Here is a 22,159-nt window from a genome sequence, read left to right as displayed (position 1 = left end):
TCAGTCTTCACTCAGCCACTTACGCTCTGGACTGTTGGCCACCATCAGCTTTCTCCGGACCTCAGTTTGCTTCTCTGTGAAGTGGGGACAGGCTTAGTAGGGGTCAGGAGGATATGAACTAAGGTCTCTTAGGTGGTCTCTGAGGGTCCTCTCAAGTGCCATGTAGAAGAGTAACTTGCTTCCTTCCCCCTAGCCAGAGTCATACTTACAGATAGATTCTGTAAGGCTTGTGGGCACCTCAGATCCAAGCTCTATTGGTGCCCTGCCCTCTTAAGACCCAGTGCCCTTGAGATAGTGACTCTCTGGAAGTGGGGTGCATTCTACCTGGTGCCCAGCTCAGGGATGCCCAGGAACTATGGGCAGCAGCTCTCCTTGGCATCTGCTGGCCTTTCTGCGGGGAGTCTGCACCCATCCATCCTTCTCCCTGCAGCACATGCAAGGGTCCCTGATTGATCCTGGACCCTGTGGAGTCCCTTTCCTTCCCCACTCCCCAGTTCCAGGTCTCTCCACACAGGTGCTGTGGGATGGGCAGTCCCAGGTGGAGGTGAGAGTGCCTGGCTCCTACCGGGGCAAGACCTGTGGGCTCTGTGGGAACTTCAATGGATTTGCCCAGGATGACCTGCAGGGCCCAGAAGGGCTGCTCCTGCCCACCGAGGCTGCACTTGGGAACAGTTGGCAGGTGAGTGGCACCATGCTAGAAGCTGGGCATGAGCCCAGGAGCAGCCCTCCGCTATGAAAAGAGGGCCTCAAGATGGGCTTTGGATTGTCAGGGAGATTGGGGGCTTTAAAAAAGTTTTTTTTTTTTTGTCTATTTTATTTATTTATTTGAGAGCTACAGGCAGAGAGAGAGTGAAAGAGGCAGACAGAGAAAGAGAGAGAGAGAATGGGCACGCCAGGGCTTCCAGCCACTGCAAATGAATTCCAGAAGCATGCACCCCCTTGTGCATCTGGCTAACATGGCTCCTGGGGAATTGAGCCTCAAACCGGGGTCCTTAGGCTTCACATGCAAGCGCTTAACTTCTAAGCCATCTCTCCAGCCCAGATTGGGGGCTTTTTGCCTATCCTGGTGCTAGGAGAGGTAGGATGACCTGATGGAAGAAACCAGAAACTTGCTAACCTGAATCGCTAAATCCTCCTCTGTCACTCACTGGATATGTGACCTTACTGCTTTTCTACTCTGGGCCTTAGTTTGTCTGTAGAAAGAGGACAAGGTCAATGTAGATGGTGCCTCCTTTAATGTTGTTTTTGTTTGGTGTGCATGTGTGTGTTTGTATGTTTTTATATATGTGGGTACAAGTGTGTGAATACTGAGTGTAGAGGCCAGAGTTAGATGTCAGGGACTTTTTCAATCTCTCTGCCTTAGGTTTTTTGAGGTAGGGTCTCACTCTAGCCCAGGCTGTCCTAGAACTCTCTATGTAGTCTCAGGGTGGCCTTGAACTCACAGCGATCCTCCTACCTCTGCCTCCCAAGTGCTGGGATTAATGGCATGAGTTGCCACACCTGGCTCTACCTTACTTTTTGAGAAAGGAAGGGTCTTTCACTGAACAAAGAGACGAGCCAGCAAACCCTAGGGATCTGCTTGTCACCACCTCCCCAGTACTGGAATTGCAGGCACGTACTACTTAAACTGACTGTTATGTGGGTCCTGGGAATCTGAACTCAGGTTCTCATGCTTTTGTGCAAGCATTTTACTAACTGAGCCATCCTCCCAGCCCAACTTCATTCCCTTCCTTCCTTTCAGAGGGATGCAGATAGATAGAGGGAGAGAGAGAGAGAGAATGGGCATGCCAGGGACTCTAGCCACTGCAAATGAACTCCAAACACATGTGCCACCTTGTGTATCTGGCTTTATATGGGTTACTGGGGAATCAAACCTGGGTCCTTAGGCTTTGCAAGCCATATCCTTAATGCTGAGCCATCTCTCCAGCCCTAAAGTAGACCCTCATCTTGATTCATTTTCAAGCAGAGAGAGATAGAAGAGAAACAGAGTGAATGGGCATTCCAGGGCCTCCAGCCACTGTAAACAACCTTCAGACACATGCACCACTTTGTGCACCTGGCTGTACATGGATACTGGGGAACTGAACTTGGATCATCAGATTTTGCAGGGAAGTGCCTTAACCACTGAACCATCTCTCCAGCCTGGCTCAGCCTAGCCCAACTTTTGCTATTCTTTGTTTCATTTTGTTTTTCAATTTATTTTATTCATTTACTTGAGAGAGAGGGAGAGAAATAGGTGGGGAAGGGGTGGAGAGAATGGGCATGCCAGGACCTCCAGCCACTGCAAACAAACTTCAGATGCTTGTGCCACCTTGTGCATCTGGCTTACGTGGGTCCTGGGGAACTGAACCTGGGCCCTTAGACTTCACAGGTAAGTGTGTTAACCACTAAGCCATCTCTCCAGTATCCATCCACCCCCACTTTTTTTTTTTCAAGGTAGGGTCTTGCTCTAGCCCCAGCTGACCTGGAATTCACTATGTCAGAGTGGCCTCAAACTCATGGCGATCCTCCTACTTCTGGGATTAAAGGCGTGTGCCAACACACCTGGCCTCATCCCCCCACCTTTTAACTCATTAAGTTAAGTTAGGGTTGCTTGTATGATCATGGCTGGAAGGTTATTTACTGTGGAATGGGAAATTTACTAGTGACTGTGCCAAGGACAAAAACTGGCTTCCCCTCTCCCGGCAACCATTAGTTGCTCTGGGGGGTCTGGGGTCTCACGTATCCTTCCACCATCAGTGATGAAGTAGTGACAGGCCCAATCTTTTTTAATTAATTAATTTATTTATTTTTCTTTTCAAAAAAAAAATTTTTTTTTAAAGAGAGTGCCAGTCGTGGTAGCATGCATCTTTTTTTTTTTTTAATAAATTTTTTATTTATTTATTTGAGAGCGACAGACACAGAGAGAAAGACAGATAGAGGGAGAGAGAAAGAATGGGCGCGCCAGGGCTTCCAGCCTCTGCAAACGAACTCCAGACGCGTGCGCCCCCTTGTGCATCTGGCTAACGTGGGACCTGGGGAACCGAGCCTCGAACCGGGGTCCTTAGGCTTCACAGGCAAGCGCTTAACCGCTAAGCCATCTCTCCAGCCCTCAAAAAATTTTTTATTAACAACTTCCATGATTGTAAACAATATCCCATGGTAATACCCTCCCTCCCCTCCCTTTCCCCTATGAAACTCCACTCTCCATCATATCTCCTCTCCCTCTCAATCAGTAGGTTCTCCCTTAGGGCCCATGTCCCTAGCCATAGGTTTTTGGCCAGGTTTCTAGTACCAGGCATGAAATCCCTCTTGTGGAGTGGGCCTCAAATCCAATCTGAAAGCAGTTAGTTATATTCCTGTAACACGCATGCCACCGGTGAGTGAGTGTATCCTGCCTGGCAGGTCAGTTGTGGAGTCGACAGGGTCCACAGCTGGGTAGGGGGATTGATGGCTTTTCTTCTGTAGTGGTTGGCTTAGTACCTTCTGGTATGAAGAAAGCTAGCTGGCAGGGAGGATGTTTCCAGCTCAGTTCCAGCTTAGTTTCTCTATGTTCTGAAGCATTTGGTGCCTTCAGCAGCAGGGGCTTATCATCCAGTTGTGGTGGGCATCCTAGAGCAATAGCAACTTCCTGTATTGATTGTTTTAAGGGCCTCTGGGACCTCCCTGGCCACCAGCTCATTGGGAGATGTCTCACCCTTGGCACTGGAATGTATGATCAATAATCTGGGACTTCTGGTAGAGCTATATTGTGTGTGTGTGTGTATTCATATTTATTGAGGGAAGTACAGAACCAAGGGAAGGAAAATGAATACACCCACGTGGTCCAAGAGCCCATGTCATGGGCCTAGGAAAACTGTAAAGAGAGAGAGGGGGGATTAGCAGTTAAGGTGCTTGTGTGCAAAGCCAAAGGACCCAGGTTCGACTCCCCAGGACCCACATAAGCCAGATGCACATGGGAGCACATGTGTCTGGAGTTTGCTTGCAATGGCAGGAGGCCCTGGCACATCCACTCTCCCTCTCTCTCTACCTGCCTATTTCTGTATCTCTCTCTCAGATAAGTAAATAAAAATAAAATATTTAAAACGAGAGAGAGGGGACAGAAAAAAAAAAGTACAAAGTGTTCCTGCCATGTGGAGGGCAGGAGGGGGTAAAGAGCCCATGTGGGAATAGGGGTCAAGGGGTTCTCTCCTCTCAGCTTGGCTGGGCCAAGGTGAGGGGAAACTTAGAAGAATCTGGGGGTTCAGGAGTGGTAAGGCAGCCCAGAGAGCTTGCCCTCCTCTCGTAGCCATGTTTATGACCTTATGGTGGTGGGCTCTACCTTCTTGTTCAGGTGAGTCAGAGAGATAGCCATTTGGTCTGGGCTTGGGACTGTCTGGTTTTTATTTATTTGTTTATTTATTTATTGAGGTAGGGTCTCGCTCTAGCCCAGGCTGACCTGGAGTTCACTATGTAGTCTCAGGATGGTCTTGAACTCACAGCGATCCTTCTACCTCTGCTTCCCAAGTGCTGGGATTAAAGACAAGTGCCACCATGCCCAACTGTGTTTTTTTTTCTTTTTTCTTTTTCTTTTTTTTTGAGTCAAAATCTCATTAAGTAGTCCAGAGCGGACCTGGAACTAGCTATATAGCCTAGCTTGGCTTTAAGCTCATGGACCTCCTGCCTTTTCCTCTTGTGTGGCTGCAAGTGCAGGCATGCTCCACTTTTAAAAATTTATTTATTATTATTGTTATTGTTGTTATTATTATTATTGGCTTTTCAAGGTAGGATCTCACTCTAACCCAGGCTGACCTGGAATTCACTATGTTGTCTCAGGGTGGCCTCGATCCTCTTACCTCTGCCTCCTGAGTGCTGGGATGAATGGCATGTACCAGTACGTGTGGCTTTTTTTTTTTAAGGTTTCGGGAGTTTATTAGATCAAGAGAAAGAAAGAGGAGGAAGTACAGCGAGCTTCTGCCACGTGGGAGGTGGGAGGGGATAGAGAGCCCATGTGGGCATACAGGGAGGCTGTTTCCTCTAGTCTCAGCCCAGTCCCACAGAGATGAGTGGAGGCTTACCAGAACCTGGAAGTTCAGGAGGGATGGACAGCCGTGCTCCACTCTTGAAGGGAAATTTCGTCAAAAAAAAAAAAAAAAAAAAGATGGGGGTTGGAGAGACGGCTCAGCAATTAAGAACTTGCCTGTGAAGCCTGAGGATCCCGGTTCGATCCCCAGGACCGGCATTAGCCAGATGCACAAGGGGGCGCACTCATCTGGAGTTCGTTTGCAGTGGCTGGAAGTCCTGGTGCGCCCATTCTCATTCTCTCTCTTTGTCTGTCACTCTCAAATAAATAAATAAAAGTAAACAGAAAGAAAGAAAGGAAGGAAGAAAGGGATTTATTTAAAAAAAAAGAAAAAACAAAGAAACGTTTTCACATTGAAGTTGCTCTGTCCACTTAGGTCCCCGAGGGACCAGGACCTGGGCGGCCCTGTTCTGCGGGCCGAGAGGTGGATCCCTGCCGGACAGCAGGCTACCGTGCTAGGCGTGAGGCCAATGCCCGGTGCGGGCTGCTGAAGTCTTCACCCTTCCGTCGCTGCCACGCCGTTGTGCCACCCGAACCTTTCTTTGCTGCCTGTGTGTATGACCTGTGTGCTTGTGGCCCTGGCTCTTCAGCCGATGCCTGTCTCTGTGACGCCCTGGAGGCCTATGCCAGCCACTGTCGCCAGGCAGGAGTGACACCAGACTGGAGGGGCCCCACGCTTTGCGGTGAGTGGTGACGGGGCATTACGTGACCAGCACGTGTTGGTGGGGGAGGGGACCGTGCAGAGAGGGCAGGCAGCCTACAAAGGGAGTGGTGTTGGGGGACCCTTGTGACACCACCTTCCACTCTGCCTGCAGTGGTGGGCTGCCCCCTGGACCGTGGCTTTGTGTTCGATGAGTGTGGACCACCGTGCCCTCGCACTTGTTTCAACCGGCATGTGCCCCTGGGGGAACTGGCCGCCCACTGTGTGCGGCCCTGCGTCCCAGGCTGCCAGTGCCCTGCGGGCCTGGTGGAGCACGACAGCCACTGCATCCCGCCTGAGGCCTGTCCTCAAGTCCTGCTCACTGGACACCAGCCGCCCCGCTTGCTGCCTCCTCCCAGCCAGGAGCACACCCGCGCTTCACCTTGAGACAAGTAAACTCACCCCCATCAAGACTCATCAGGCCAAAAAGTCAACGCCCGGTGGCTGGAGAGATGGCTTAGCAGTTAAGGCACTTGCCCGCGAAGCCTAAGGACCCAGGTTCAATTTTCCCCCGGGACCCACGTAAGCCAGATGCACAATGCGGCGCATGCGTCTGGACTTTGCTTGCAGTGGCTAGAGGCCTTGATGTGCCCATTCTCCACCCTCCCTCTGTCGCTATCTGCCTCTTTCACTCTCAAATAAACAAATACACAAAATACTTAAAAAAAAAAAAAAAGTCACTCCTTGCAGAGCAGCAGCCCCCAGGCCCAAGCTGCAGGGACAGTGCCCTGTTCAGGCAGGCATGGCCTCCAGACCTCAGCGGCATCAAAACAGAAAATAGACTCCTTGCCTGCCCAAGGCTGGCTTGTGTGTGCGTGTTTCATCCTGGCACGGGGGTGGTGGCAGGGTTTCTTGGAATGTGGTCAGTGTCCAGCAGTGTCCCTGGAGTTCGAGGACTCACGCTCAGACTTTACACTTCCATTCCTGGATCCCAAACCACCGCTCCTTGGTGCTGTCTGGGAAACTTTGAAATGGGAGTGATGATGGAGGTTATCTTGGTCCCCTAACCTAGTCTCAGTCTGTGTAACAAGCATGGCCTGCGACCAGCATGCGCTCAGGTGTATTGGCCACTCGAAAAGCTGCTGACAGAGGACCACCAGGGGTGAGAGATGATAGAAATGCAGTCCATACACGTACACACACACACACACACACACACACACACATGCACAAACACATTTTAGACACGTATCATATGCATGCTTACCTGCCTGTGTTCACAGACACACAGTTTCAGGATAGTAGACAAATTCAGCTTGCCAGGATTTTTTCAGGGAGGGAGCATGGGTTTCGAGTGGGAAATGCCCAGAACCTGAGTTTTCTTTGCCACGCTCTTAGACTTCAACGAACTGTGGCTTTCAGGTCAAGGGCACAGCCCCTAATGTTGGGGCTCCGTGCTGCGGGGGAGAACACAGCCAGACGCTTCATCAACAAGAGACTGCTAAGTTCAGGCCACCCACCCTGCCAGCTCAGTCCTCTTTCCATGTCCTTATCTGGGGACCAGAGAGGACAGTTTGCTGCACCCCGTTTTCCCAGAGGAGACAAGGCTGCAGGCCAGCCAAGCTGCAGGTGACCGGGCAGACAGGAAAAGATGCCCGGTCCTTGTTAGTCAGCTCTCCGTGTCATTAATGAAATTCCTGAAGCAGTTATCTTATAAATAGAAAACATTTATTCTGGCCCACAGGTTTGGAGGCTCCCATCCAAAACTAGGCTGTTTTGGGCAAGGGCACCAGATGGCAATGGCAGGTACACGTGTGAGAACAAGCTTCTTACATCACGAGCCAGGAAATAGAATAGGGCAGGCGTTCCATAATTCCCTTCAAAGGCATTCTACCAATGACTTAAGACATTCCCTTATGGGACACCTTCCAGTGAGTTGTTGGCCAGGGAGGTCCCTGATGCCCCCAAAACATTACAGGCCATTGCCGAGGCTCTTGGTTTCCCACCGGGAATACATGGTAAGACCCTACTGTTGAAGACTTAACATACTTGGGCTGCAAGGCCACTGAGAAATCCTGCTCGAACTGAGCTGATAACTTCCTCCATGTAGACCAGCTGACAGAAAGCTGGAAGAAGCCATTCTGCATGCAGTTCTATGGGAGAGAGAGAAATCACCAGTGAAGGTACTCAACAGTGGACACTGCAAGCCTTATATTTGGCCAGCCAGGCCAAACAAGCCAATGGGTGCAATAGTGGCACGTCTGTCATGGTGGAAACCAACTAACCTCTAATTGGACTGGAGACCCGCTCCATGGGAGGGAATACATCCCTGATACTGAAAACCTAAAACAGGGGTAGTCATGAGTCCTAGGGGTGTAACGTATGCTGCTGTCTGGCTAAATGTATATACTATGCTCATCAAACTGCCCAGTAAGCACTTTAATGTTCATATCCTTATATTCATGCTACTCTCACTTTTGGTAGAGAAGCCCCTCTTTTCAGATGGCAGTGACCGTGGGATGACTCAGAAGGCACCATGGTGCTGGAAAGAAGTGACTGGAGTGCTCAGTACTGTAACATCTCTATCACACCTTCCAAGGCTCAGGGTCTAATGTGGACGAGGTGGCGGAAAGAATTTAAGAGCCAAAGGAAGGGTAGGACTCCTTACAACGTGCTCCTCCAGACACAAAATAGCCTGGATATCCATGACCTCACAGTGCCTGACACTACCTACACAAGACCATCATAAGAGGACAAGATCATGACATCAAAATAAAAGAGAGACTGACTGAGATGGGGAGGGGATATGATGGAGAATGGAGTTTCAAAGGGGAAAGTGGGGGGGGGAGGGAGGGAGGGTATTACCATGATATATTTTCTATACTCATGGAAGTTGTTAATAAAAATTTGAAATAAGGGCTGGAGAGATGGCTTAGCGGTTAAGCACTTGCCTGTGAAGCCTACGGACCCCGGTTTGAGGCTCAATTCCCCAGGACCCATGTTAGCCAGATGCACAAGGGGGTGCACGCATCTGGAATTCGTTTGCAGTGGCTGGAGGCCCTGGCGTGCCCATTCTCTCTCCCTCTCTCTCTCTCTCTCTCTCTCTCTCTCTCTGCCTCTATCTCTCTCTGTCACTCTCAAATAAATAAAAATGAACAAAAAATATTTTAAAAAAATTGAAATAAAAGGGCTGGAGAGATGGCTTAGTGAGTAAGCGCTTGTCTGTGAAGCCTAAGGACCCCGGTTCGAGGCTAGATTCCCCAGGACCCACATTAGCCAGATGTACAGGGAGGTGCACGCATCTGGAGTTTGCTTGCAGTGGCTGGAGGCCCTGGCGCACCCATTCTCTCTCTCTCTATCTGCCTCTTTCTCTCTCTGTCTGTTGCAAATAAATAAATAAATATAAACAATTTTTTAAAAAATTGAAATAAAAAAAATAAATAAAACTGGCTCCCCTGAAAAAAACAAAGGACATTCCCTTAATAGAGCTGAAGAGATGACTTGGTGGTTAAGGTGCTTGCCAGCATAGCCAAAAAGCCCAGGTTTGAATCCCCAGGACCCATGTAAAGCCAGATGTACCAAGTGGCACATGTGCCTGGAGTTCATATGCAGTAGCCTAGAGGCCCTGGCGTACCTATTCTCTCTGCCTCTCTCTGCCTCTTTCTCTCTCTCAAATAAATACATGAAAAAGAAATTCGGGTTGGAGAGATAGCTTAGCAGTTAAGGCACTTGCCTATGAAGTCTAAGAACTCATGTTCTAATCTCCAGGTCCTGTGTAAACCAGAGGCATAATGTTTTACATGCACACAAGGGGGCGCACGCATCTAGAGTTCATTTGCAGTGGCTAAAGACCCTGATGTGCCCATTCTCTCTCTCTCTCTCTCTCTCTTTCTCTCCCTCTCTCTCAAATAAAAAGAACAAAAAGAAGTTCCCACAATACCTTATCACCTAAACATCTACCTTACCCTAACTTACACATGTCACATGGGGAAACAGCAGCATGCATTTTGCATGTGGGGCGGAATCAGTAGGGTAACTGTACAGTGTTCAGCAGGTGGATCAAGGCAGTGTCTGCTATTGCCAGACTCACACTGTTTTCACACTCTCACAGCCTTAGGTCGTTTTCCCAGAGTGTGTTTGTCATGGTGGTCTGGAGCCAGTTTGCTGACCTGTGATCTGGGATGATCATAGCATATACTGATCTTAAACTTTTTTTCAAGGTAGGTTCTCACTCTGGCTCAGGCTGACCTGGAATTCACTATGTTGTCTCAGGGTGGCCTCGAACTCATGGCGATCCTCCTACCTCTGCCTCCCAAGCACATAGCATATATTGCATAGAGATGGTGTGAAGGGGAATCACCTATAGAGAGGCGTGGGGGTCCTGGTGCATACTGTGCTGGGGGGAGCTGTTCCTGCAGCTGCCAGGAGGAGCAGTTGTGCCACGCCCATATAACACGGCTGGAAAGTTCTTGCGAACATAGATGTCTGCGTATTCGTAAGAAAGATGCTTATTAGGATTACAAACAGGCCCATGCACACAGGTCTGGGTGACGCTCCGGCTCAGCGCTCGGCACCCTCACTTCTGGGCCAAGCTATTATTGGTCTCAGAGGCTCGGGTGCAGCCTGGCCCTGCTCAGGTGTCAGGGTCTTTTGCATTATTGAGATCAAAGCATTTGTTCTTTGTTTGCAGTCCTCCGAACCCCCGCTTTCCACCTCTCACAGGCTCCTGTGGCAGAGGCAGACACAGACCAGGGAGAAGGCGTCTGCCCTGACTCCTTCCCCATGGCACAGGCAGCCACTCCCCAGGGCCCAGGGCTCCCTTGTAGCCCCAAGCACGCTTTGGCTTTGTACCAGCTCCTCTTTCGGCGCCCTGCAGGCCTGGACCAGCTGCAGGCTGCTGTGTGGCAGGTGAGGAAGGGCAGGGGCTGCGGTTGATGGGGCGGACAGACAGGGCTCTGATTCTACCGCCCCATCTCCCAGGTGCATGAAGGCCCGGGTTGCCTCCCAGGATTGGAGCTTCCCATGGTGCTTCTGGAGATGGAGCGGCGCCAGCGAGCTCGGAAGAAGGTAAGGACCCGACGGTGGGATGGGGTGGCCAGAGGCTAGCTCGGCTTCTCTCTCAGCCCTGACTCCCTGCTCTTCTCTTAGCTCCTCTGGGACTTGGAACTGTTGACTGGGTTGGGGCTGGGTCTCTTCTGGCCCCCCTGGACCGGGGTCTATGGTCACAGGGATCAGACCCAGCATACACGGAGCTGGGACAGCCGGGATTCTGAGCAGCTGGTGAGCGCAGTGAGTAAGGAGACTGTGTGACCCTGGGATGGTCGCAGTGGTGAGGGGAGGTGGAAAGTGCATCACTTTTGAAGACCAACAGCCCTGGGTTCAGCTCTTAGCTCTGAGGCTCCCTGAGGACTTTGAGCCTTGGCTTCCTTAGCAATAAATATGAATGGTGGTAGAGCTTTCTTCAAAGGTCACTGGACCACTAGATTCACCAGAGCACTTGGGAGGCAGAGGTAGGAAGATCACCATGAGTTCGAGGCCACCCTGAGACTACATAGTGAATTCCCGGTCAGCCTGAGCTAGAGGGAGACCCTACAGCCACAAACAAAAACAAACAAAAAAGGCTTACAGCACACACCATGACCACGTACTCCTTACAGTTTGTGGTTATCGTCCCACAATTAATGACTGGGTTACCCACATCAACTGTGTGGCTATACCTGAAAGCTTTTCATGTGGCTGCCCAGAGGAAGACAAGCCACTTGGCAGGTCCCAGAGGGCAGAGGCACCAGTACCCTGAAACAGATGCCGCGTGGGCTCTGCCATTGTCCTCTCTTGTAGTGCTGGAGGTTGGCTGAGTCTATGGGAGAGGGAGCTATGGTGCCTAGCCCCCAGAATTAGAGGTGAAAACTGGGAATGTGCATCCCAGTTCTGGCCCAGCCACTGGCTGCTTGGATCACTTAGGCCATGTTAGTGGTCAGATATAGCAGGAGAGGTGTCAGTGTGATCACTAACGAAAGCTCCAATAGGCTCTTTTAAAGGCTCCAGGGGCCAGGAGAGGCACAGTTTCAAGTTTCTTGCCATGGAGGGAAGGGAGACGGGTCACACAAGGGCCTGAATGGGAGGAGGGTTGGTGGGGTCCTGCTTTTTTAACACACTGGAGGGCGCTGCCTGGTGGCCCCGAGCTCCCCCAACCTTTGCAGAATTCCAGACTGCGTTCTCCACCTAAGGCTGGGCATACCCCAAGTCAGAACTACCTGCTCCTGGAAAGGTGAGTCTCTCTCCCTGGGGATCCTGTCTTCTCACCATGTTGCCCCAACACAGGGGTCATGAGTCCGCCCTACCTCCCTCCACAGTCACATCAGTGTCCCTCCTCCTGCCTCTGGCTCCTTCCAGGCCCTCACTGGTAGTTGTCCCCCAAATCCTGGGAGGATAACCTCCCAATTCCAGATACCACAATCCAGTGGGTACGGGAGTTGAATCCCTGGATTCAAAATTGGGGTGCTGAGGTGGATCAGGCTCAGGAGTCTAGGGCAACTGAGAAGCCCAGAGGCTGATAAGGCTACATCTGAGGCAGCCACTCAACACCTGCAGGGGACAGACCAGAGACTCATCTGCCTCGGAGCTGAGGGAGACCAGGAGTGATGCGGACTCAAGGCGGGAGAGCCCCACTATACCCCCAGGAGCTGCACCCGGTACGTCAACAGGAGAGAGTGCAGGACACCCCAGGGCCGGGGCAGCCAAATTAGATTGGGAGGCACAGGCAGCCTCAGCCCAGATCAAGAACTTCCTTCCTTCATCCTTCACTGATCCTGCATCTCTCACCTTTTCATTAGGCGACATGGTCTTGATATGCAAACAAGGCTGTGTGGTTCAAACTGGCCTTGAACTCAGAATCCCCCTGCATCAGCCTCCCGAGTGCTGGCAGTGTAGATGTGCCATCATGTTCAGCTGTCAGGAGATTTCGTTGCCAGTCCCCCCTGGTTCAGGCACTGTGTTTGGTAGGATGCTGAATGAACTGGGGCTCAGGCAGAGGAGCAGCAGGGATATACATGACTTGCTGCCTGGGAAGAAGGGCCTGGAAGAGCAAGTTCAGGTCACCAATTACCACCTTTAGCCAGGCACTGGGGCTATACAGAGAGCCTGAGGGGCTTGGTCCTGTCTTTGGTCAAAGCTTTGTCGAGAGTGTGACATGAAGTCAGGGTGAGGGAAGGTTTTATTTGGTGGGTTGAGTGTTGTGGGCCTTCGACCTGTTTTTGCAAAGGAAACTGATCCTCAAATTATTTGTCAAACAAAGCATCTAACAAGCCCATAAGCTTTTTCAAAAATTATTTATTTATTTGGGAGAGAGAGAGAAAGAGAGGCAGATGGAGAATGGGCGCACCAGGGCCTCTAACCACTGCAAACAAACTCCAGAAGCATATGCCACCTTGTGCATCTGGCTTTACGTGGGTACTGAGGAATTGAACCTGGGTCCTCTGACTTTGCTGGCTAGCACCTTAACCACTAAGCCATCTCTCCAGCCTCCTCCCCCCATAAGCTTTTAATTGTTCTACCACACAAATGACAGAAGAGGAGCGTGCCAGTGATTACTTTCCTTTCCTTTTTTTTTTTTTTTAACTTATTTTATTTGTAAGAGATTGAGAGAGAAAGAATGGGCACTCTGAAAATGAACTCCAGATGCATGCACCATCTTGTACATCTGGCTTATGTGGGTCCTGGGGAATTGAACCTGGGTCCTTTGGACTTGCAGACAAGTACTTTAACTGCTAAATCATCTCTCCAGCCCCAGTGATTCATTTCTGATTGACAAGTTTCTACATGTATATCTTGGGAAGACAGAGATAAACATTACACTATTATATGGGAAATAAAAAAACTGTTTATTAAGACCACAGATCAGCATCTCAGTGGGGGGGGAGAGAGTTGTTTTCCTACTTCCTGCTTTTCTTTTTTCTCCCCCTTTTAATCAGTCTCTCTTTTATTTTGATGTCATGACCTTTTCCTCCTATTATGATGGTCTTGTGGAGGTAGTGTCAGGCACTGTGAGGTCATGGATATCCAGGCTATTTTGTGTCTGGAGGAGCATGCTGTAAGGAGTCCTACCCTTCCTTTGGCTCTTACATTCTTTCTGCCACCTCTTCCGCAATGGATTCTGAACCTTGGAAGGTGTGATAGAGATATTTCAGTGCTGAGCACTACTCTGTCATCTCTCAGCACCATGATGCCTTCTCGGTCATTCCAATGTCACTGCCATCTGAAAAGAGAAGCTTCTCTAACCAAAGGTGAGAGTAGCATTGATATAAAGGTATGAACATTAAGAGAAGTGCTTACTGGGCACTTTGGTGAGCATAGTATATACATTTAGCCAGACAGAAGCAGACATTATATCCCTAGGGCTCATTACTACCCCTGTTGTAGGCTTTCAGTATCAGGTATGTATTCCCTCTCATGGAGGGGGCCTCCAGTCAAATTAGAGGGTGGTTGGTTTTTCCCATAACAGACATGCCACTATTGCACCCATTGGCTCATTTGGCCTGGCTGGCCAAAACTAAGGCTTGGAGTGTCCACTGTTTGGTATCTTCACTGGTGATTTCTCTCTCTCCCATGGAACAGCATGCAGTGTGGCTTTTTCCAGCTTTCTGTCAGCTGGTCTACATGGAGGAGGTTTTCAGCTCAGCTCCAGCAGGGTTTCTCAGTGACCTTCCTGCAATCATTTCTAAAGGATGGGAGTCTTATAAGACTCCTCTGTTCAAAAAGCCCTTTGGAAGATCTGTTTCCATAGAAAACATATCTATTTGGTCTGGTCTGAATGAATATTCATGCAGGTCTATATTCCTTACAGGAGAAAGATTTGATATTCTTGTGAAAGAGCTTGGTTTTTAGAGCCTGTGAAATGAGGCTCTTGATCTAGTTTTATGCATGCAGAACCTCTCTTCTTCCTCCACAGCTGTGGGGGGCAGCGACAGCAGATCCTGCTTTTCTTTTTGATTAGAGAGAGAGAGAGAGAGAAAGAGGGGGGGGGGCAGAAAGAGAGAATGAGCAAGCCAGGGCCTCCAGCCACTGCAAATGAACTCTAGACATATGTGCCACTTTGTACATCTGGCTTATGTGGGTCCTGGGGAAATCAAACCTGGTCCTTACGTGTTGCAGGCAAACGTCTTAACCACTAAGCAATCTCTCCAGCCCAGACCCTGCTTTCAGATTTTTTTGTTTGTTTGTTTTTGGGTTTTTGAAAGTAGGGTCTTGCTTTAGTCCAGGCTAGATTTTTGTTAATTATGAAGATACGCTGTTTTTAGGCCAGGCTCTTTCTTAACATTCCACACCTAGGATTTTCCTTGATTTTGCTGTCAGAAACCAAGAGGTAAGTAGGATTTTCCTTAATAACAGGAGAGACCATAATATATACAGTGGGGTTCTTTGTAGGGCCTGAACTGGAATACCAGGACAAAGCAGGGCAGGGGTACTTATGCACAAAGACCCCAGCAAATAGCCCCCCCCCCCCCCGTTTTTGAGGAAGGATCTTCTGGCCCAGGCTGACCTGGAATTAACTTTGTAGTCTCAAGGTGGCCTCGAACTCATGTTGATTCTCCTACCTCTGCCTCCTGAGTGCTGGGATCAAAGGCATGCACCGCCACGCCTGGCAGATAGGCCCTTCTTGCTCCTAGGTGATCTGTAGTGTAGTTGGGGAGAAGATGTGCAGGTTCCCTTACGGTGATCTTCCTTGGCTGGAAGGCTGAGGGTCAGCTGTTGGCAGGGACAGCTGACCAGCAATGCTGTGGAAATCGCGGTGGTGATGATCTGAGACAGCATGAAGCTCAAGCAGGGCCCTCAAGGCTCTTCCCTCTCTCCATGTTCCAGGAGCCCCCTTGACATCTCCATTCCAGCTCAGATAGAAAGTGGGGGTGGGGGTTGCTGGAGAGATGGCTTAGTGGTTAAGGTACTTGCTGGGAAAGCTATAAGAACCCAGGTTCAATTCCCCAGCACCCACGTAAAGCCGGTGCACTAGGTGGCGCATGCGTCTGGAGTTCATTCGTTTCTAGAGGCCCTGGCATGCCCATGTGCCCCCTCTTCCACCTCTCTCTCTCTCTCTCTCAAATAAATAAATAGAATATTAAAAGAAAAGAAAGTGTGAGAGGGGCTAGGACATAAGTAGACATCTGTCAACATTAGCCTTTCTCTGTCAGGTTGCTTACAAGAGCTGGACCTCACCACCACCGTCATTAACTTCAAGGAGTCAGGAAACTCGGAGCTTAAGGTGAAAGGGTCAAAGTGCCACGGGCGAGGGACCTCTCAGGTTGGGGACATCTGGGGTGAGGTCTGTCTGGGAGGAGGCTGCTGGGATGCGGTGGGCCTGTCTGCTGTAGGCAGGTGGAAGAAGGGGCCATTGCCCAGGAACCTTTGATAATCATAATTCGGTTATCAGGCCAAAAGGGGAGTGTGGAGGTGACATCCAGGCTCCCCTGGGAGAAAGGCTTCCCTCATAAGCCTGGGAGCTCAGAGATCTCCTCCTTCCTCTCTCCTGGCCCAGGGGGAGGAGAGGAGCCAAGCAGAGCCTAGCATGCAGAGGCCCGAAGGACCAACATCCAGGAGCCCACAGGGGAGAAAGCTCACCCAGGAGGCCCCACAGATCTCTGGCCTAGCCCCCCATGGCCTGCCAACGCCCCAAGACCCCTGCAAGAGCCTGGGCTCTGGTATGGGAACCGAACCACAAATACTTCTGGCCATAGACCCTCCTCAGGTTCAGCAAGAGAAGACAGCACGCGATCAGGGTGGTCAGTGGCCTCGGGGTCACAGAGGAAAGACACCTCAGGCTGAGGACAAGGGGGCTCCTCGCAGTCCAAGAGAAACTAGCCTTAAGGGTCCTGGGACACGGGCTCCACGGGGCGAGGAAATGAAAACCCCTCCGCTTTGGGGAGACAACGCCCCACGAGCCTCGGAGGTGGCTCAGGGACGAGCGACAGCCCAGCGCCCAGAAGACAGCCACCTCCCAGGCCAGCCCGCAGGCGGGATGCGGGGGGCACCGAGCCCGGGAGCCTCGGGGCCGCCGGAGCTCCCCGCGGCCCTCCCCGGAAGCAGCCCGAGCCCCGCGGGGCAGGAGTTGACAGCGGCCCCGGACGCGCTCGGGGAGCGGAGGCTGGGCGCGCCCGGGTCCCCGAAGGCCGCGTGGCCGGCGCCGGGGAGCGCGGGGGAGGCGCCTGGGCACGCGGCTCTGCAGCGGCTGCTGGAGCTGCACGGCGCGGCCAGGCGGCGGCGGCGGCGGGACCGCGAGCGGCAGCGGCTCCGGGTGCGGACGCGGGGGGTGGGGTGGGGGGGAGAGCCGCGCGGGGATGGCGGGGTGTCGGGCTTCCAGGGGTCCCGTCGGGCCGGGCTGATTGTCGCCTCCCCCAGGTTCTGGAACGACTCCGCATCGCGGGGAACCGCCACCGCCGAGTTCACCCCGTGGGGCTCCCCCTGGAGCTCCCGGCTCCGGTAAGAATCCCCGGAGGAGGAGGAGGCTGCCCCGGGGGCAGAGGGGGGCGGGGACGACGAGGTCGTGCGACAGCTCAGGGGCCCCGGGGCTAGATCGCTGCCCACCCCCGTCCTGGTGGCCCGGGCTCAGCGCTCCGCCCGCCCGCCCGCCCAGGAGGACGCGGCCGGGAGGCGACACGCCCTGCGGGAGCGTTTGCAGCAGGTGCATCTGCAAAGGACCCGGAGGCTGCGGGCGCTTGTAGCCAGGTAAGTGAGGGCGCAAGCAGGGGGTGGGGTGGGGTGGCAGGGGCAACCCCCCAACCCCCCCTCCCCCCCTCCCCCCGGCTCTGACATCTAAGATAACAGATCACTTTCCTCAGGAACACACAGGACTTTCAGGAGCTACTGTCCCCAGGAGCTGAAGAGCCTGCGCCTGGAGATTAGCGCCCATCCTTAACCAGATCACTCTGGCCTTTGCCGGGTCCTCAAAGGGATGATTAACGAGAGAGGGGTCAGCCGGGCGTGGTGGCGCACGCCTTTAATCCCAGCACTAGGGAGGCAGAGGTAGGAGGATCGCTGTGAGTTCAAGGCCACCTGAGACTACATAGTGAATTCCAGGTCAGCCTGGGCTAGAGTGAGACCCTGCCTCAAAACACACACACACACACACACACACACACACAAAAAAAAAAAAGAGAGAGAGAGAGAGGTTAATGTAGGGTGTGACGATAAGGTGACCTCCAGCTGCGAGGTGGTGAAGACTCAAGAGCCGGGCAACTGGGCACGGCAAGACACAGTACACTTTGTTCCTCCCGGAGGCCTGTATTTCCTCATTCCTCCTCTCAGCCATGGGCCCGACCCAGGGTCAGAGGGCCAGGTCTCGGGGGTCTAGTAGTGCAAAGGCCCCATTCTTGCGGAAGAAGGACTCAATGCGGCACATCTTGCAGGAGACCAGTTCTTGCTTTGCTGCAGGGCCTGGGAAAAGATGTCAGAGGCCAGGAATGGGTTTCTGGAGAAGGAACGCAGCATCGGTGCCCTGACCATCCACATAGCCCAAGGACTCTAAGATGTATCTGCTTTGTGTGAATAGAAATGGAGGGGAGACTACAGGAAAACACAAGATGGGCATCTGGCCGCAATGGTCACCACCCGCCCCCTTGCCCCCAGCTTCAAGATCCTCTACCAGGGCCTTTCTCTACCATCTGGATGACAGGCTGCTGTCCCCTAGGAATGCCAGAGCACAGGGAGGCTCTAGTCCTGCTTGTTACAGGGACAGACTGTGGAGGCATGAGACTTCTCCCTTCCCTTCTGGAGCCTGCTTCCTGCTCTTGTTAAGAAGTTGTTCTTGGGCTAGAGAGGTGGCGTCGAGGTTAAGGCACTTGCCTGGGGAGCCTAAGGACCCAGGTTCAATTCCTCAGTACCCACATGAGCCAGATGCACATGATGGCATCTGCAGTTCATTTGCAGTGGCTAGAGGCCCTGGCATGCCCATTCTCTGTCTGCCTTTCTTTCTCTGTCTCTCAAATAAATACATAAAATATTAACAAAAAGATTACTTTTGTTTTTTTTTTTAAAGCTGTTTTTTTTGGTTAGGCATGGTGGCCCACGCCTTTAATCCCAGCACTTGGGAGGCAGAGAGAGAGAGAGAGAGAAAGAGAGAGAGATAGAGAGAGAGAGAGAGAGAGAGAGAGAGAGAGAGATGGGAGGATTGCTGCGAATTCCAGGCCACCCTGAGAGTATAGTGAATTCCAGGTCAGCCTGAGCTAGAGTGAGACCCTACCTTGAAAAACCAAAAATAAAAATAAAGTTGTTCTTTTTCTTAGAGCCCTGGGGAAAACGAGGGAACTGTGTTGATCCCCTACCACCCACCTCTTCTGCATATTCAAGCACCTGGACACTCATGGCTGAGTGACCATCTCCCTTGCAACTTATGACAGAGGTAGCAAAGGGACCCTAAGGACCCCCCAGCAATCCATGGTCCCATATTCTTTTCCTCAACACCTTCACTCTTCATTGAAAACTCCACCGACTAAGCTGGCTCCCCTCCCAGCTGATGGCCTGGTCTCAGCCTCACAGAAACCAAAAACAAAACCACCACTCAGGGTGGGGTGGCCTGCTAACATCATCCCAATCACCTCCTGCCTCCCTCTCAGGTCAGATTCCAGCAATTCAAGATCCAACACTTAACGTAATCTTTCAGCATGCATATTCTAATGACCCACTCTGACCTTGCTCCAGAAGGCTAGCTTTTACACCCAGCTGCCTCGGTGATCCCCTAAACCTACCATGACCACGATGACCCATCTTCACCACCCTCCACAGCCCTATCCTCCTCAAATCCTCCAAGCAGCTATAGCTAAACATCTGGGCTGTCATTCTCTCTCTCTCTCTCTCTCTCTCTCTCTCTCTCTCTCTCTCTCTCTCACACACACACACACACACACACACACACACACTCAATCCATTAATAAGGTCCACTGAGTCCTTTTTCTTTCAAAACATCCTTGATTTCAGCTCTACTGCTAATTCCCTACCTGGAGCCATGGTCATGTCATGTCAACAAAATACTTCAAAAAATTTAAAAACGGCCGGGGGGGGGGGGGGGAGGCTGGAGGGATGGCTTATCGGTTAAGGCATTTGCCTGCAAAGCCAAAGGACCCAGGTTCAATTCCCCAGGACCCATGTTAGCCAGATGCACAAGGGGGCACACGTGCCTGGGGTTTGTTTGCAGTGGCTAGATGCCCTGGCACGCCCATTCTCTCTCTCTCCCTCTTTCTCTGTCAAATAAATAAATAAATAGAAATAAAATACTTTTAAAAAATTTAAAAAAATACATAACTAACCTGCCAGACTCCAAAATGTCCCATGAAAAAGCCATGCCCTGCAAAACTGGGTGACTTTTGAAAACATGCCTAAAGTCCCACTGGCTTTTCCTAAAATTAGGAAAAAAAATCCAAACCCTTCCATCATAGCCCTCAGAAAAGCCTTGTCTGATGGTCCCAGCTGAAGCACACACTCCTGCCTCCCTGCGCCCCATCACCCCTTAGCTTCCGCAGGAACTGTCTTCCTTGCTGTGGGTTCGGTCTGGACTCTCCCTATCCCATAAAATGCCAGCTCCCAGGCACATGGCAGGCGCTCATTTGTGGAAGGTTGGTTGGGGCTCACCCAGCTGCCAGCCATATGTGAAGTTGGTGGTAATGGGGAAGAGGTAACGAGTCTCTGGCAGGTCCAGTTTCCGGGTGTTGAGATAGCAGTAGCGACCCTGGAAGTCGTGAGAGATGCCTTCATACAGCAGGGCCCGGGTAGCGGGTGGTACCGGGTACATTTCTGACTGAGAGGAAACCTCAGGAACAGGGCTAGGGGCTTTGGAAGGGGCTGCTTTGGGGACAGGCCGTGGCATAACTGGGGCCTTGGGCTGCAAGGTGGGCAGTTTGAGGGGCAGGTGGGCCGCAGCCTTAGCCTTCTGCTTGGCCTTCACCAGTGACCCGTATTTGTGGAGCCATTCACAGCGCAGCATCTTCTCCTTTAGATATTCCTCTTTCCAGAAGTTTTGCAGCATCGTGTCCATGTTGAGCTGCCTGGCCATGGTGGCAAAGGAAGGAGCAGCCACAGGGTGACTACAGCTGAGTGAGCCCAACAGTGAGGGACTGCCCTGGGACAATCACCTGGCAACCAAGCCTCACCTCACACAGGGACAGGATTCTACCTGCCCAGTGCCCTCAGCAGATCAGTGTTGTCCGTCCTGGGGAGGCAGCCTGGGGCCGGTGCCCACTAGCTAGATGTTTCAATCCTGTGGTGGTTTGATTCAGGTGTCCCCCCATAAACTTAGGTCTTCTGAATGCTAAGTTCCCAGTTGATGGAGATTTGGGAATTAATCCCTCCTGGAGGGAGTGTATTGTTGGGGGCGGGCTTACGGGTGCCAGTGTTTGGCACACTCTCCTGTTGCTATTGTCCACCTGATGTCGGCCAGGGAGTGATGTTCACCCTCTGCTCATGACATCATTTTCCCTGCCATCATGGAGCTTCTCCCTCAAGCATGTAAGTCAAAATAAACCTGTTTTCTCACAAGCTGCTCTTGGTTGGTTGATTTCTACCAGCAATGTGAACCTGTCTGTAACAGTAAAGTGGTACCAAGGAGTGGGGTTGCTGCTAGATACCTAACTCTGTGGCTTTGGACTTTTGGAGCTGATTTTCAAGAGGAATGTGGAAGGATTTGAAACCTTGGCCTAAGAGACACCTTGTAGTGCTGTTAAGTACAGCTTGATGGACTATTCTGGTCAGAGTTGAAAGACCTAAATGCACTAAGAACTATGGACTGTGAAGTTTGGACTATGAGGGTGAGAAAGAGCTTTGCCTGGACTGGGCTAGCAGTTTGTGTGAAAAGCTGGCTGTTATGCCCATGTCCTGAGAAGTTGTGCAGGGTTGCTTTGCATAGAAATGAACTGGTGTGAGCAGAGAGAGAGCACAGGAAAAAAAAAAAAAAAATCTGTGGGTGAACCGCTGCCCATTCAGCTGCAATTGGGAGATGACAGCCTTTGAGATTGGGCCAGTTGACCTGCACTGGGGCAACAGGAAGAATGTAGACTCTTTTGAAGGAGCCTGAGTGCTCAAGAAGTGTCCTGTTCTTCAAAGTCTGCTTTATTCCCCCCTGGATTAACAAATTGGCACCCTACCTGGTATCGTGGAGTATAAGAAATGCTGGAAAGAGGGTCATTGAGTTTGCAACATGGTCTTGTGTTTTGGAAATGGCCATGGGTAGTGTGAAACAGGTTTGCTGGTTGCCTGCATGGAGACCCCATGGGGCCATGAGGATGAACCATGGATTGCAGTGGAGACCCAGTGGAGATGCTGGGGCCACGAGATGGCTGCTAAGGAGAGCTGCCGGCCCTGACAGGACTGTGAATAGCCTAGCTGGATAGGTGGAATTGGAATACCAAAGACTTGTTGCTAGTTAGAATTACTGGACCTGGAGATTGTTCATTGACTACAGTTGTTGGGCTTGGAGCTATAGAGTCTGATGTTTGCCCTGG

The 22,159-nt window shown here is 51.5% G+C and overlaps 2 protein-coding genes across 6 annotated transcripts in view; one reads left to right on the top strand and one right to left on the bottom strand.

The window, feature by feature from the left end:
- Window positions 1-6,304, top strand: part of LOC101604950 (kielin cysteine rich BMP regulator) — a 35,478-nt gene extending 29,174 nt beyond the window's left edge. For all 5 annotated transcript variants that reach the window (XM_045160327.1, XM_045160326.1, XM_045160328.1 and 2 more), the window contains 3 exons: window positions 515-679; window positions 5,418-5,724; window positions 5,857-6,304. In XM_045160327.1, coding sequence (XP_045016262.1) covers window positions 515-679; window positions 5,418-5,724; window positions 5,857-6,128 — 744 coding nt within the window. In that variant the 3' untranslated portion in view covers window positions 6,129-6,304. The remainder of the gene's footprint in view (window positions 1-514; window positions 680-5,417; window positions 5,725-5,856) is intronic.
- Window positions 6,305-17,837: 11,533 nt separating this feature from the next.
- Window positions 17,838-20,880, bottom strand: Atp6v1fnb (ATP6V1F neighbor). Its single transcript, XM_012949371.2, has 2 exons — window positions 20,295-20,880; window positions 17,838-18,104 (listed from the first exon to the last, which is right to left on the bottom strand). The coding sequence occupies exons 1-2, from the start codon at window positions 20,713-20,715 to the stop codon at window positions 17,995-17,997; spliced, it is 531 nt and encodes a 176-aa protein (XP_012804825.2). The 5' UTR covers window positions 20,716-20,880; the 3' UTR covers window positions 17,838-17,994.
- Between the last annotated feature and the right edge of the window lie 1,279 nt (window positions 20,881-22,159).

Source organism: Jaculus jaculus, chromosome 10, assembly GCF_020740685.1.
Source record: "Jaculus jaculus isolate mJacJac1 chromosome 10, mJacJac1.mat.Y.cur, whole genome shotgun sequence".
Lineage (NCBI taxonomy): Eukaryota > Metazoa > Chordata > Mammalia > Rodentia > Dipodidae > Jaculus > Jaculus jaculus.
This window is presented reverse-complemented; position numbering and strand designations above follow the sequence as displayed.

What these genes read in the sequence shown, in the direction of transcription:
- Atp6v1fnb (XM_012949371.2), bottom strand. Translation starts at nt 20,715, where the DNA reads ATGGCCAGGCAGCTCAACATGGACACGATGCTGCAAAACTTCTGGAAA. An exon ending in CACATATGGCTGGCAGCTGG is followed by an intron (nt 18,105 to 20,294) that starts GTGAGCCCCAAC and finishes ATCTTTTCCCAG; the next exon opens with GCCCTGCAGCAAAGCAAGAA.